This window comes from Microtus oregoni, unplaced genomic scaffold (assembly GCF_018167655.1).
Source record: "Microtus oregoni isolate MIOR12 unplaced genomic scaffold, Mior012 000042F_ref0000377, whole genome shotgun sequence".
Classification (NCBI taxonomy): Eukaryota; Metazoa; Chordata; class Mammalia; order Rodentia; family Cricetidae; genus Microtus; species Microtus oregoni.
In genome coordinates, this window is record NW_024543209.1 from 21,846,538 (window position 1) to 21,861,194 (window position 14,657).

At 45.1% G+C, this 14,657-nt stretch overlaps 5 protein-coding genes and 1 non-coding gene across 6 annotated transcripts; 3 read left to right on the forward strand and 3 right to left on the reverse strand.

Annotated features, from left to right (window-relative positions):
- Nucleotides 1-3,223: 3,223 nt before the first annotated feature.
- Nucleotides 3,224-7,823, reverse strand: LOC121433974. The gene is made up of 3 exons (XM_041632654.1): nt 7,402-7,823; nt 4,702-5,103; nt 3,224-3,693 (listed from the first exon to the last, which is right to left on the reverse strand). The coding sequence occupies exons 1-3, from the start codon at nt 7,806-7,808 to the stop codon at nt 3,273-3,275; spliced, it is 1,230 nt and encodes a 409-aa protein (XP_041488588.1). The 5' UTR covers nt 7,809-7,823; the 3' UTR covers nt 3,224-3,272.
- Nucleotides 4,690-5,517, forward strand: LOC121434007 (histone H2B type 1-C/E/F/G/I-like). The gene has a single exon (XM_041632738.1). It carries the CDS (start codon nt 4,692-4,694, stop codon nt 5,070-5,072), a length of 381 nt encoding a protein of 126 aa, XP_041488672.1. The 5' UTR covers nt 4,690-4,691; the 3' UTR covers nt 5,073-5,517.
- Nucleotides 7,824-8,686: 863 nt separating the features above from the next.
- LOC121434006 (histone H2A type 1-B) lies at nt 8,687-9,137 on the reverse strand. Its single transcript, XM_041632737.1, has one exon. The coding sequence runs from the start codon at nt 9,124-9,126 to the stop codon at nt 8,734-8,736; it is 393 nt and encodes a 130-aa protein (XP_041488671.1). The 5' UTR covers nt 9,127-9,137; the 3' UTR covers nt 8,687-8,733.
- Nucleotides 9,138-9,406: 269 nt separating this feature from the next.
- On the forward strand, nt 9,407-9,814 carry LOC121434015 (histone H2B type 1-M). The gene has a single exon (XM_041632755.1). The coding sequence runs from the start codon at nt 9,419-9,421 to the stop codon at nt 9,797-9,799; it is 381 nt and encodes a 126-aa protein (XP_041488689.1). The 5' UTR covers nt 9,407-9,418; the 3' UTR covers nt 9,800-9,814.
- A 3,625-nt stretch (nt 9,815-13,439) lies between these two features.
- On the reverse strand, nt 13,440-13,782 carry LOC121434105 (histone H4). Its single transcript, XM_041632914.1, has one exon. It carries the CDS (start codon nt 13,768-13,770, stop codon nt 13,459-13,461), a length of 312 nt encoding a protein of 103 aa, XP_041488848.1. The 5' UTR covers nt 13,771-13,782; the 3' UTR covers nt 13,440-13,458.
- Nucleotides 13,783-14,542: 760 nt separating this feature from the next.
- On the forward strand, nt 14,543-14,614 carry Trnam-cau. Its single transcript has one exon. It is a non-coding gene; the product is annotated as a tRNA-Met (tRNA).
- Nucleotides 14,615-14,657: the final 43 nt, after the last annotated feature.

Genomic DNA, 14,657 nt, shown 5'->3' on the forward strand with positions numbered 1-14,657 from the left:
GAAAAATACTTTTTGAATCCTATTAGACTGTTGGGATTTAAAAACACTCTGTAACAACTCACCATCTAGTCATTCTTACTAGAACTCTCTCTCAGAAAACCTCAACTTTAGTTCTAAGTAGCAAGGTGACCCCATACAAAAACACTTGCTTTCTGTCTAGACTTTGAGTCCACATTCTAGCCATAAGGTACAATTTTATGTTTAATATATATTCTTGTTTATCAGTCCATATAGTGTGGTGAAACTTGGTCTGTACCCCAGGAGCCAGAACGGTTGTGTACTAACTGAAGAAAGCCTGAAAGTAATAGACACACGTAGTTTTACTGTGAGTCTGAGAAGGCTGAAGGGCAGGACCTAGTAAAAAGTGAGCGCTGGGCCCTGTCCTTTGGTCTGGGTGTCAGTGCCAGAGTCTGGCATGCCTGAGTCTCTGTGGTTGGTGAGCTATAGCTTTGACAAACCCCTGGGTCATTCCACACCTCACTCCAATAGACTGGGAGGCATAAGATTAGCTCTGAATTTCTCAATTTCTAAGAAACCTTCCTTGTTCAATACCAGCAGGTCTGTACTCCCCCCTCACATACCTGTTCTCCACAGCCACGGTATTAAACTGTTCACTGTCCCTTGTTTCCTTGTAATCTGACATCCCTAACTTTTCCTAGTATCGCCTGGAATGCCCCCTTTGTACATCCTCCCACTCCAACTCACTTCAGAATCAAGCCCTGGGACAAGGATAATAATGTTCATGCCCACAGTTAGCACCTTGGAGCAGTAAACCATGCAACTTCTAGAGTTTCATCAGAGGTAGGTAGTCCTTTTCTACTTACCTGCTAAGAGGACCTTGCTCTCTTTTATGAGCTAGCACTAAAGAGTTTTATCACCCATTTAATTTCCAAAAATTTTAATAAAAATAGTGAATGAAATCAGATACATAATTTTATCTTCCACCAGCAACTACTATACTGTGTGTGTGTATGTCAGTGTCTGTGTGTCTGTGTGACTTACTGGTCTGAAGCATTTGAAAGTAAACTTCAAGACATAAAATTTTATCCCTGAATATTTCAACATGAAACTCCATAATTGTCATCTATAGTGAAAAACAAAAGTAAGGTTTACAAAAGAAAAAGTCCCCAAATATGCCATCCAATTCACATCTGTTTTCTCTATTTAAGTGTGACAACTCTTGGGAACCATAAATCAATTAAGTATTTTTGCCTGGCTACTATATTGTTCAAGTCTGTTTTAAACTTGAACTATAACCCCCTACCCCAGTTATTTTTTTTTTTATTTTAAGTCAAGGTCCCATAAAGCTAGGTCTGCCCACAGAGTGGTTGTTTTCCTGAAGTTCACTTGAACAGCTGATGTTCTTCCCTCCACCACTCAAATTCTAGAATTATAGACATATAACACCATGACCCCAATATACATGACGTGAGATGTGTGCTAGCCTAGAACCTAGAACTTGAGATGCGTGCTAGCCTAGAACCTAGAACTTGAGATGTGTGCTAGCCTAGAACCTAGAATTTGAGGTGCGTGCTAGCCTAGAACCTAGAACTTGATATGCGTGCTAGCCTGGAGCCTAGAACCTAGAACTTGAGGTGCATGCTAGCCTAGAACCTAGAACTCCACTTGTCTTAATGACAAGATTTTTTTTTAAAGAAACAAGTGTCCCATAGAACATTCTACATTCTAGTGGATGCTGGTGTCTGCTCCATTTAAGACGGGATTTAAGAGGCTCCCTTACTGGAAACAAGATTGAGAAAGGTGAGGATCTATAATCTGTCTGTCTGTCTCTTTCTTTGTTTTGAGACAGCATTTCTTTGTGTAGCCCTGGCTGTCCTGGAGCTAAATATGTAGAACAGGCTGGCCTGAACTGAGAGATCAGCCTGCCTCTTCCTCTTCTTCTGCCTCCAAAGTGCTGGAATTAAAGGCGTGTGTCACCACACCTGACAAGGATCTATATTTTTAAGAAGTGATTTGTTAGTGCTTAGTGCTACTAAATTACATTATTTAAACAAAAGCAAGGCAAGTTACATCTGACAGACTTAATAGCAAAACATAGTATTTTACATGTGCTGTATACTGTCCTAACATTTATTCTAACACAGTCATCCCAGAGCGTGGGAGAAAAAGGAGCATCGCTATAGATTAAAACAAGGCTGCTGGAATATGACACTATTAACAAAAACAAAACAAAAACAAAATCCGAATATAGAAAAACCTTAAATGATTAACCATCTTTGACTGGGTTGTTGATAAAGGAGATGCAAGTTTGTGACAGACAAGCAGACGCGGGAACAAAGTCTTCTTTCCATTAGCGAGTCACCAGGACTTAGGTCTGAGTCCTTAAAAGTGCATATCCCTGATAAGAGCCTGTGAAAGATACTGGGCCCAAAGCACCAGCTGTAGCGCATCTCCTGTCTGTCTGTGACAGTCTTGTGCTTGGCATCCTCTGCGTGGGTGCACACGTTCCACGAAGACCTTCAGCACCCGCCTACTCCTAGACGAGGCTTATCTGCGCTTGACGCCACCGGGCCGGGCGAGGAGTAGATGGCCCTCTTCCCGTCCTAGCCCCGACCGCACACGAGTACGGGAGGGAAATTCACTATATATAGTTATAGGGTTAACTCCTCAGTGGAAAACTGTAAAGAAGGACCTCATTGAAAACAGAAGATAGAGGAAGGGAGGAAACGAGATTTAGGCACATACACGCAGCACAAGTGAGAGTAAATCCCTTAGTTTATAAACTTGCGTAAAGGATCATTTAATGCACGTACTCTTGAGATTACTTGCTGCATTTGGACGTGCACTGACAAATTAATCTGTGACAATTGGATGCAAAAACGTCAAGGACAAAGGGGTGAAGACCATCCTATAGGGATTTAAATACTTGAACACAGCCGGCTGCAAACCTGCTCTGCCTCCTCCACCTACAAAGTAGTCTACCGGAAATATTCCGCTTACGGTGGCCTCCGGGCCTTCATAAGAAGCGGGAAAAGGAGGGGGGGGGGGACAAAAGCACAAGACTAATATTGGAGTACCCGACGCACAAAATAGGATTAAAAGTCTGGGGGTTAAAGTACTTAGTATAACGAATTGGTTAAAACAATCGAATGACAACGACAAAGATATGGCTAATCCCACCTTATGGGAGAAAATTAATGAAAACTAAAGACGGGAAGTTTGTAACACAAAAATGTGACAGCTCTCATCATAGACAGGTGAAGCTGGCTCTTAAAAGAGCCTTTGGGTTTCTTCTGTTGGGCAACTTTGAATTAGGCCCTCTCCCCACGGATACGGCGGGCCAGCTGGATGTCCTTGGGCATGATGGTGACGCGCTTGGCGTGGATGGCGCACAGGTTGGTGTCCTCAAACAGACCCACCAGGTAGGCCTCGCAGGCCTCCTGCAGCGCCATGACGGCAGAGCTCTGGAAGCGCAGGTCGGTCTTGAAGTCCTGCGCGATCTCGCGCACCAGACGCTGGAACGGCAGCTTGCGGATCAGCAGCTCGGTCGACTTCTGGTAGCGCCGGATCTCGCGCAGCGCCACGGTGCCGGGCCGGTAGCGGTGGGGCTTCTTCACGCCGCCGGTGGCCGGGGCGCTCTTGCGGGCGGCCTTGGTGGCCAGCTGCTTGCGCGGGGCCTTGCCGCCGGTGGACTTGCGAGCGGTCTGCTTAGTACGAGCCATTATTGCATAGGAGTGGGAAATGTAAGTTTGAAATGTGTTGGTTCAAATTTATAAAGGCAAGGTATTCCTGATTGGTTGGAACCTTCAAAGGCCACGCCATGAATGACGATTGCGGAAATGCTCGGTAATTGGATAACAGACCTCAATTTTAAAATTTGTAACCAATAGAAGTGTTATACATTATATGGCGTCTGGTTCTTTGTCATATATTACTTCCTTAAATATACCATACATATGTAACAATACGGATATATATTGTTGCCACTAAGTGCCTTAGTTTTTACTTTAGCTTACCAACAAATTAGTAAGAGATACTCCTGCTATTTTTGGCGACTCCTGAGAAGCTTAAAGCAGTATTCGTAGAACTTAGTTGCCATTGCTTAATTTTGTATTTTTCCTTATTATTATAGTTGCGGGAAGGAAAGGGAGCATCTTCATCTCCAGACAAAAATGTTGTCTAACAGGCACTCTATTTTGTCTACCTTTTAATACATTCATAAGCTTTGTAATTGCCTTAGCCTCAGAAAACCGAATTAAGTATGTATCTTCAAAGCAAACGCTAGAGTGGTGAACCGTTTGTCATCAGAAGGATTTACTCTCTACCGTTTACTTTCACTGTGAGCTTTCATTTCAGGGTACTAAACTGTACTGCCGTGGGAACTAGGGGAAGTGGAAAAATACAGAACTTTTCAATGGTTTGATATTGAATTGGACGCGAGCCTAAACTTCTAGAATTTCAAAATAAAGCAAATTTGCTCTTTTGAAAAAGTCTAATCTAAAACGTTTGGAAGGAAATGAATTTGATGTAGAGTTAAGAAGCAAAATCGCTCGAAAGGGTATTACAAGATTCTGGTTTAACCAATGGGAGAGTAAACCGGCCTCTATAACAGCTAACCAATCAGAAAGGGAGAAAGTAAGTCTTAATTTGCATAGAATTCCCCTACAAATAGACAAACAACGTGTTCTCGGGCTTCACTTTCTTTTTCTTGAGTGGAAAGAGATCTGAAGATGCCTGAACCTGTAAAGTCGGCGCCCGCCCCGAAGAAGGGCTCCAAGAAGGCCGTGACCAAGGCCCAGAAGAAGGACGGCAAGAAGCGCAAGCGCAGCCGCAAGGAGAGCTACTCGGTGTACGTGTACAAGGTGCTGAAGCAGGTCCACCCCGACACCGGCATCTCTTCCAAGGCCATGGGCATCATGAACTCGTTCGTCAACGACATCTTCGAGCGCATCGCGGGCGAGGCGTCGCGCCTGGCGCATTACAACAAGCGCTCGACCATCACGTCCCGGGAGATCCAGACGGCCGTGCGCCTGCTGCTGCCCGGGGAGCTGGCCAAGCACGCCGTGTCCGAGGGGACCAAGGCCGTCACCAAGTACACCAGCTCCAAGTGAGCGCACCCATCTCGCTCTTAACCCAAAGGCTCTTTTCAGAGCCACCCACAATGTCTTATGAAATAGCTTTTACATGTATGAATCTTTTAGGTTGAATATGCTGATGTCGCAGCATAAGATAAAGTGCCAAGACTACCTATGTTTGGTAGGTCAGTCCTGTTTGGCCTAACAACTGCAATGTTTGTTAATCTGAACAGAGTGCTTTTGAAGTGATGTTAGTGATACATTTTGTAGGTACCTAGTCTGTCCCCATACCTCCATCTATTGTGTCCCGTTAGTAGATCTTTTGAGCTTTGAAAAATAAAACATTTTTCATTGTTTTCAGTGCTTGCTTTTAAAAAGACCAAATACCCGAGGTTCATGATCAACCACTAACCTTTGTTCCTGAACGTCGTAGTTACAGTATAATAATAAAACTACTCCTTAGTATGTCATAATGTAACATTTTGGGAGTTGGTAAAATTCAGGCATAAGCACAGTGGAGTCATGAATCAGTTCTTTAGAATTACCTTTTCAAAGCTCTATTGTCAATGTCTTTAAAGCCACCTGTAGTTTCTCAGCAGAACTTCAATGCACACCCTTTGGCATCTGCCTCATCTAGGACACTCTAGGCTTGATGAAGGGAGGTCAGGAAAGATTCAAATCCCATATCTGCAGCTTGTGTTACACACCTTTAATCCCATCATTTGGGAGCAGTACCAGGTAACTCTTTGAGTTTCAGGCCAGCCTGGTCACACAATCCCATCATTCTGTGTTACACAATGAGGTACGAGATAGATAGATGGATAGATAGATAGATAGATAGATAGATAGATAGATATTCGATCCTGAAGCTGTATTGCACCAAATTTTCTAACTGAATGCAACTGGAGGCAAAATATTCATTTACCAAGTCTGCTGAATTTTGAAAAACTACTTAATGGAAAAAAACTGATTTTAAAAAAAGGAAACAACTATTTTGTCTCGTGGGAAAGTCAATCATTGGCATTTTACAAAGAAAAAGCTTGTGCAGACGGCACATAAGCCTTGGAGTGAAGGCTCCAGTAAGGAATAAAGCTGCCCAAAGGGTATTTACGGGATAAAATCAAAGTGCTCTCGAGTGGAGAAAGTTGATTACAAACAAAAGTTAATCAGTCTTCATGGTCCTTCATAAAATAATATTCAGAAAGTGTTTTGAACATAATCTAGGTGGAGATCGTAGCTTCCAAATATCAAAGTCTTCTTCCATCAGTCACTGGCACAGTTCCTTAAAAGCCAGCCTTAAGGTCCTTCCTAAAACAAAAAGTTATAACCTGTAGGATAAATCCAGTGACCAGGTGGATGGCTTCTTAAATAATTAAGATATCTGAACACAAGTAACTAAAAAACAAAAACAAAAAAAAAACATGAAATATTAGAATCTCAAAAATAAAAAGCACAAAAGGCCTGGGACAATGCTGTACATCTTTAATTTAATCCCAGCACTTAGCAGAAGGGGGAAGAGATCTCCCAGTTCAAGACCATTCTGGGATACAAAGCTAGTGAACCTTTTTTTTTTGTTTGTTTTTGTTTTTCGAGACAGGGTTTCTCTGTGGCTTTGGAGCCTGGCCTGGAACTAGCTCTGTAGACTAGGCTGGTCTCAAACTCAGAGATCGGCCTGCCTCTGCCTCCCGAGTGCTGGGATTAAAGGCGTGCGCAACCACCACCCAGCTGAACCTTTTAAGGAGGGGGTACCCAAAGGCATTGCTAAGGAATTTATTGGTGTGTAGACTAGGGAAGATGAAGTAATTGGTAAATACCAGTTATCATTTGAAATCTGGGTAAACAAATTACCAGTTACAACTTTAATGGTTCTGTCCTTTAGAGGTGGGTCACAAATGCAATGCAGAGTCTTTCTTTACATTCTGCAGTTCCTTAGTTTATCATAGTACACATCCTGAGTGTCCTAATGCCAGTATTGACTAAGTATGGAGGCCATTTAAGACAGCAAGGAAGGCTCAGGAGCCTTTTACAAAAAGCAAATACTTCTGTGTCACTTGTGAAAAAAATTGACGCAAACGTAACACTTCTACAAATAATTTGGGGTATTAGCCGGGCGGTGGTGGCGCAGGCCCTTAGGGAGGCAGAGAAGCGGATCGCAGTTCGAGACCAGCCTGGTCTAGAAGAGCTAGATCCAGGACTGGATCCAAAACCAGAGAAACCATGTCTCAAAAAACAAAAAAAAAATTAATAAAATAATTTGGGGTATTGGAACTATGCTGAAAAAAGGAAGACAATACAGCTCTTTTTTTGTATGGTGGGTGGCTCTAAGAAGAGCCTTTAAAAGCAATTATGTAGGAAAGGGATTTACGCCCTCTCTCCGCGGATGCGGCGGGCCAGCTGGATGTCCTTGGGCATGATGGTAACGCGCTTGGCGTGGATGGCGCACAGGTTGGTGTCCTCAAACAGACCCACCAGGTAGGCCTCGCAGGCCTCCTGCAGCGCCATGACGGCAGAGCTCTGGAAGCGCAGGTCGGTCTTGAAGTCCTGCGCGATCTCGCGCACCAGACGCTGGAACGGCAGCTTGCGGATCAGCAGCTCGGTCGACTTCTGGTAGCGCCGAATCTCGCGCAGCGCCACGGTGCCGGGCCGGTAGCGGTGGGGCTTCTTCACGCCGCCGGTGGCCGGGGCGCTCTTGCGGGCGGCCTTGGTGGCCAGCTGCTTGCGCGGGGCTTTGCCGCCGGTGGACTTGCGAGCGGTCTGCTTAGTGCGAGCCATAGCAATAAGAAAAGAAATGAGGTACCTAAACTGTACCAGGGTTGCCTTTATATAGGGTTATGTTCGCACACGCGCAAACGCACGCAACCGCTTGTGTTTCCTGTCCTCCCCACAGAGAAACAATCTGATAGGATTGCATACTTTTCAAAAGTCCCGCGCAATATTACTATTGGCGGAGGACATCGGACGGTGATTGGCTATTTCTTGCACACTTATTAGAATGCTAAAAAAAAATGTTCTAACCGCTTAAAGCCATTTAACATGCCCGATCATTTTTAAATTTTGCTGCACGCGGTATGTAACCGCTTGTAGAATTTAAGGACAAGAAATCCCTACTTTAAAATAGGACGCTCTAGATGCCAAAAACATTCCTGAAAACCATGTTCGTCACCCTCTCTTGGCATTTATTTTTCCGTCCGTTCTACTTGCTGGACCGCAATGTTGTAGTCAGTCCTAGAGTATTTGGAATGTGACCAGTAAACAGACCTGTATGAAAATAAGGGTAAGACACGTGAGCTGGCCTCTGAATGTTGCTTGTCACTTTAAATAAAGCCTTATCCTAACGATTTCCACAAAATCCTTTGGGTTGACAGTAACTTCTCCAATCCTAGCGGCCTCCTAACATCAATTTTGAAAGTCACTAGGTAGTGCGCTGAATAAGGTAAATTGTGTGTAAAGTATACCGGCATGTCAGTGCGATATCCGCAGTTTCTCTGCCTGACCTTCAAAACTTAATACAACTAACTACCTTGATATTTGGTTTTATAAATCTGGATATGGCTCGACAGTTCGCAATGACATAAGGGACTTAGGATATGTTAAGTAGAACATGGTTCTGGTTACCATACTCTCAATATGAAAAGGTGGTGGCTCTGAAAAGAGCCTTTTGTTTTAAAGGGGAAAAAAAAAGCCACGTTCAATTGTCTTATTTCCCCTTGGCCTTGTGGTGGCTCTCGGTCTTCTTGGGCAGCAGCACCGCCTGGATGTTGGGCAGGACGCCGCCCTGCGCGATCGTCACGCGGCCCAGTAGCTTGTTGAGCTCCTCGTCGTTGCGGATGGCCAGCTGTAGGTGGCGCGGGATGATGCGCGTCTTCTTGTTGTCGCGGGCCGCGTTGCCAGCCAGCTCCAGGATCTCGGCCGTCAGGTACTCCAGCACGGCAGCCAGGTACACAGGGGCGCCGGCGCCAACCCGCTCCGAGTAGTTGCCCTTGCGGAGGAGGCGGTGCACGCGGCCCACGGGGAACTGCAGGCCGGCCCGGGAGGAGCGGGTCTTGGCCTTGGCGCGAGCCTTGCCACCCTGCTTGCCACGTCCAGACATCGCGAAGTAAACGTGTACAATACTTTACCGGCTCAATTGGAAGAGCGGTTCAATCTTTATATTTACACAGTGGCGCTAAAAATGAAGCCGTGGTATTGGTTAGACGTCTATTTTCATGTTAACCAATAGAAGTACGGGTTTGGAAATCTTTATTGTGATTGGATAAAACGAACTTCAGACACCCAATAAGATTTCGTTCAATGTTTCCCCTCATTTGCATATGGAAATCTATATAAGGAGAGTGTTCGCTTTTCTGTGAACGTTGCTAATTGACATTATTGAGTAGGTTAACATGCCTGAGCCAACAAAGTCGGCCCCCGCCCCGAAGAAGGGCTCCAAGAAGGCCGTGACCAAGGCGCAGAAGAAGGACGGCAAGAAGCGCAAGCGCAGCCGCAAGGAGAGCTACTCGGTGTACGTGTACAAGGTGCTGAAGCAGGTCCACCCCGACACCGGCATCTCTTCCAAGGCCATGGGCATCATGAACTCGTTCGTCAACGACATCTTCGAGCGCATCGCGGGCGAGGCGTCGCGCCTGGCGCATTACAACAAGCGCTCGACCATCACGTCCCGGGAGATCCAGACGGCCGTGCGCCTGCTGCTGCCCGGGGAGCTGGCCAAGCACGCCGTGTCCGAGGGCACCAAGGCTGTCACCAAGTACACCAGCTCCAAGTGAGCGCACCCGTCTCGCTCTTAACCCAAAGGCTCTTTTCAGAGCCACTCACTTAGTCTTAAATGAGATCTGTAACCTTATCTGGAACGTGCTGGTTACTTAAATAGTGGGTATGATCCAAAAAGGTTGGGGATGGGTAACTATTCTGAACCGCTCACTTTTTATATTCCTATGAGCTTCCTAATGTGACAAAGATATTTCTTTTTCACATGAAGTAAATCCAACCACGATAAATCTGCATGTGTTTCACTAGTCCTGAGGTTAGAACTGCCACAACCGCCTGTCTCTTTGGTTTCCGAGAGGATTTCACCATCTAGTTCTGACCTGGAATTCTTTAGATCAGGCTGGCCTACAGCTCAGACTCCTTCCTGCAGTCTTCCCAGTTGCTGGATGGATCTTTGCCACCACACACTAGCTTTTCTCTAAATGTTACAGGAGGAATCTGGCAATCCATCTGAAGTCAGTATTTTCTCTGCCTTCGTCATTTATCTGAAAGAGTCCACTAAAAAATTAATATGAACATTAAGTGACCCAATAACAGAGACTTGTAAAAATAAATTTTTCAAGCACTATATATTTAGGCATTAATTTTTCAAAACTGTTTGATAACTTTAAGCATCTCTTTAAACAATTTATCCAGAGATATTCCAACCCGGTTTAATACACCCCTCCAGACAAAAGTATTTAAATACATAGAATTGTGGATTGAGGCAATTAATTGGAGCATTTCCTAATCCTAAATAGAGGGGACTTAGTAACGACTGCATGGCATTCTGGAGCTTAGTAAAAGCAATTGAGGCTGGACAGTGACTGCACCCAGGGAACTGCCTACTGTGCTCAAGCCTTGGATCTCACAAAGGAAGCCTTTACCCCGTGGCATTAAGAGAACTGAGGTCTAACAGTTCGCTAATCCTCTGTGTCAGAGTTCTTCAGCTGGTCCTGTCCTTTGCTATTCTAACAGTACAACTCTCTCTAGTATTATTGGGACATCCAAGATCTAAATATTGTCACGCCTCAACCTCCATCTCAAGCAATGTAAGGCTTTTACGTGACTCTCCACAAACTCATTAGAGCTAACAAAAAATAATTAGGAAAAGAACAGATGAGAAGAGAAACTTGCAAGGTATGATGTCTCACCCCTGTCTAGCCCCTGGGTAGACTGAAGAAGATGCTAAACAATATACAGAGCACTGTTGGTGTTAGCTTCAATACTTTTTCCTGAAGAGTTAATTTATTTTAAACTATACGTATGTGTCTCTGTGTGTATATGTAAGGAATTCCCCCTGGAACTGGAGTTACATGTGGTTGTTTGAAACAACCAACTTAGATGGTAGGCCAACCTTCAATATTTTTATTTATTTTAAAGATTTATTTATTTATTAAGCATACAGTGTTCTGCCTGCAGGCCAGAAGTGGGCACCAGATTTTATTATGGATGGTTGTGAGCCACCATGTGGTTGCTGGGAATTGAACTCAGGCCCTCTGGAAGAGCAGTCAGTGCTCTTAACCATTGAGCCATCTCTCCAGCCCCCTTGAATATTTTTAATACTGTCAGTATTTCCATTTTTGCTAAAAATAAAAACTACAAATATAAATGTTCAAGGGTAGGCCTTTAACCTGTAAAACTATACACAGACTCTAAGCACTTTTCATAGCCTAGGTCACTGATCCAAACTACGTCCTCCACGAACTAAATTGTTGTTGTAGCCTCCTTACTAGTTTCCTTATCAATACTTTTGAATCAAGCTTGAAATATGAATCAGACCTTGCCTGTTTTCAGGTAAAACTCCTGCAGTGGTTCCCACATCACTCACCTCATTGAGAGCAAAACCCAGAGTAGTTCCAAAAGCCCCCAAAAGGACCCAAGAGCCACTCCATTCCATTTGGGTCTCGGGCTGTCTCTTCTCAGCAGGCTTTTCGGATCTAGCAGGAACTCCCTTCACTTTCACCCTGTCTTTGCTCTGGTCATCACTTCATTACGAAAGCTTCACGACCACCCCCTCATCTAAATATTACCTCCTTCCAGCACACATTATGCCTTTTCTGCTTCAGTCAGCAACATAACACTTAGCACTGTGCTACTTGACTTCTCTGCATTCCCACACCCAATCAACACCAAGTCCTGGAAGATTGAAAATGTTTTGTCCGGGGCTAGAGAGACTGCTCCAGCACTGGGTGCTCTTGCTAAGGACAAGAACTGACTCCCAGCACCCACAAGGTGGTCCACTCCTGTTTTGAACCCCAGTTCTAGGAGATCTGAAACTCTCTTCTGGCCTCCTTGAGCACATGGTGCACTAACACCCATGCATACACATTTAGATTATCCATACCTATAATCCACATTGCACAGAACCGCTCCTGATCTTGGTGTATTCCAATCATTTTTTTAAGCCTCAGATACTTTTTTCTTCCTCAAACATGTTCTTAACCTTCAATAGTGTCTGATTCCCCGTCCCTCCCCGCCCCCCTCCTTACCCACAGAAACCCTTATCTTTAAAAATAAAGATGAGAGCTGGGCAGTGGTGACACAGGCCTTTAATCCCGGCACTCAGAATTAAAGGCAAAAGCAGCAGAAACAAACTGATCTGTGAATTCGAAGCCAACCTAGTCTACAGTGAGTTCCAGGACCATCAGGGCTACACAAAGAACCCATCTTGAAAAATAAAAATCAAATCTAATAATAATTAATAAAAATAAAGCAGGGAGACAGCCAAAAGGACGCAGCGAGTAAAGTGATTGATGCAAAACCTGTTAAAACTGAGTTGGATCCTTAGGTGGAAGGAGACGCAAATCCCATAAAATTGCCCTGCTTTACAGAGAATAAAGTCAAATGACAACCACTTTAACTACATTAATTTTTATTTCAGAGGATAACCACACAAGTTAACTTGCTGGCCACGAAGAGCACCTTTTCTGCTGTGTTTAAACAAAGCATCATGACATTTAACCTCAAATGTTTGTTGTACAGTACTATCAATCTTAGCACTTCTAGCTGAAATGAGATTCTGAAGGTATAAACACAGACCACATCGAAAATATCAAAAATGTGCTTATATTGTCTTAGGTTGTTTATTCACACGCTCAACCGACGTCAACAGAGTTCGGTGGTCTGCGTAAAGTTGCACAGCAAAGCTACCCAATTTTACACTGTAGATGTAAATGGTAATGTCCGATTGTGATAATCCTTCCCTTAAGCGAACAAGTCCACCACAGGTGTGCCGGGAGAAAAGCTGCCTAAACGTCGCGTGGATCTCCAGTACCCTTTAGGCAGCCCTTCAAGCCTGGTTTCAGACCTCAGCAGAGGTCAAAGCACAGAACCGACCAACCACAGTGCTGGCTGTGTGCTCAGCCACCGCCCGGCGTCTTTATCCCTGGCTACGCCTCCAAGCTCACGCGCCTTGTCCCTACATCTCGCGACATCTGAACAGAGGAAGGATATCAAATACCAAGCTTCATCGTGTGCTTGATGTACGGACGTTTTTCACAATTTCTAATAGTAGCCAAGGTAGCAACGAGAGGAACGGAAGCCTACACTAACTACAAGCAGTAATAGGAGCAGCCCAACAATAGTCAATACACTAATGTTAGCCCTTTTACAGAGAATGTGGGCGGCCCTGAAAAGGGCCTTTGGGTTTTTTGGGAAGTCAGCCGCCAAGAGTAGTTCAGCCGCCGAAGCCGTAGAGGGTGCGGCCCTGGCGCTTGAGCGCGTAGACCACGTCCATGGCCGTGACGGTCTTGCGCTTGGCGTGCTCCGTGTAGGTGACCGCGTCGCGGATCACGTTCTCCAGGAACACCTTCAGCACCCCGCGGGTCTCCTCGTAGATGAGGCCGGAGATGCGCTTGACTCCTCCGCGCCGGGCCAGGCGGCGGATGGCGGGCTTGGTGATGCCCTGGATGTTGTCGCGCAGGACCTTGCGGTGGCGCTTGGCGCCTCCTTTGCCCAGGCCTTTCCCGCCCTTGCCACGGCCAGACATAGTTAGGCTGTTGACGACCAGAACAAATTGCCGAGAGAAGCGCAGGCACTTCCCTTATATGCAAGGGCTTCGGACCTAATTGAAGACTGAAATCTCGAGCGCGTTCACCCCGCCCCTAACATGGCAATGGCTGGTGACGTCACCAACGCTCGAGGTTCCCACTCCCTGAGCTGGGTCCTTTGTCTCAAAACAGGACTTCCCGGCCATTTTAACTAATTCAGACTAAAGAATGTCTTTAACGATGCACATTTGCAACTTGCCACTTGGTACGTATTAGGGCGACAGCGGAGCTTTGGTCAGTCAAACAATCAGAAATGCAGATGCGGGCTGTGTGTGAGTCAGTTTTATCCCCTGTTCCAAAGGACCAAACACTGGAGAGAACACTGCACCATTTTCTCCTCGATCTCGACCACAGAACAAATCTGACCCCAGTCTTGATACCCGCAGGTAAATGCGTGTTTTTCCACTAAGACTTTTACCAATTGCCGTGCTGAGGTCTGTATATGGTCTTGTTGTCTCCATTGGCGAAAATTCTTGATTCTCGTTTGAATATCTACCTGGCTTTTTCATACACATCGAGTCACTTATTAGTATGTTAATATTTACTCTTGTCAGATTTTGTTTTGTCTTTGATTCGGTAGCGACATTATTCCTAACAAGTAGCACCTTTAAGACAAACTTAAAAGGTGACTTCCAGCAGGTCTTTGTATAAAGTAGTACGACACCCACTGCAGACAAAGGTAAGAATATTTTTAGGAGTCACTTGCTGTGCAGCAGAGTGGCGCAGCGGAAGCGTGCTGGGCCCATAACCCAGAGGTCGATGGATCGAAACCATCCTCTGCTAGCCAGAACTAAAATTTTTTTTCATGGGTGTTTAAGTGACAACT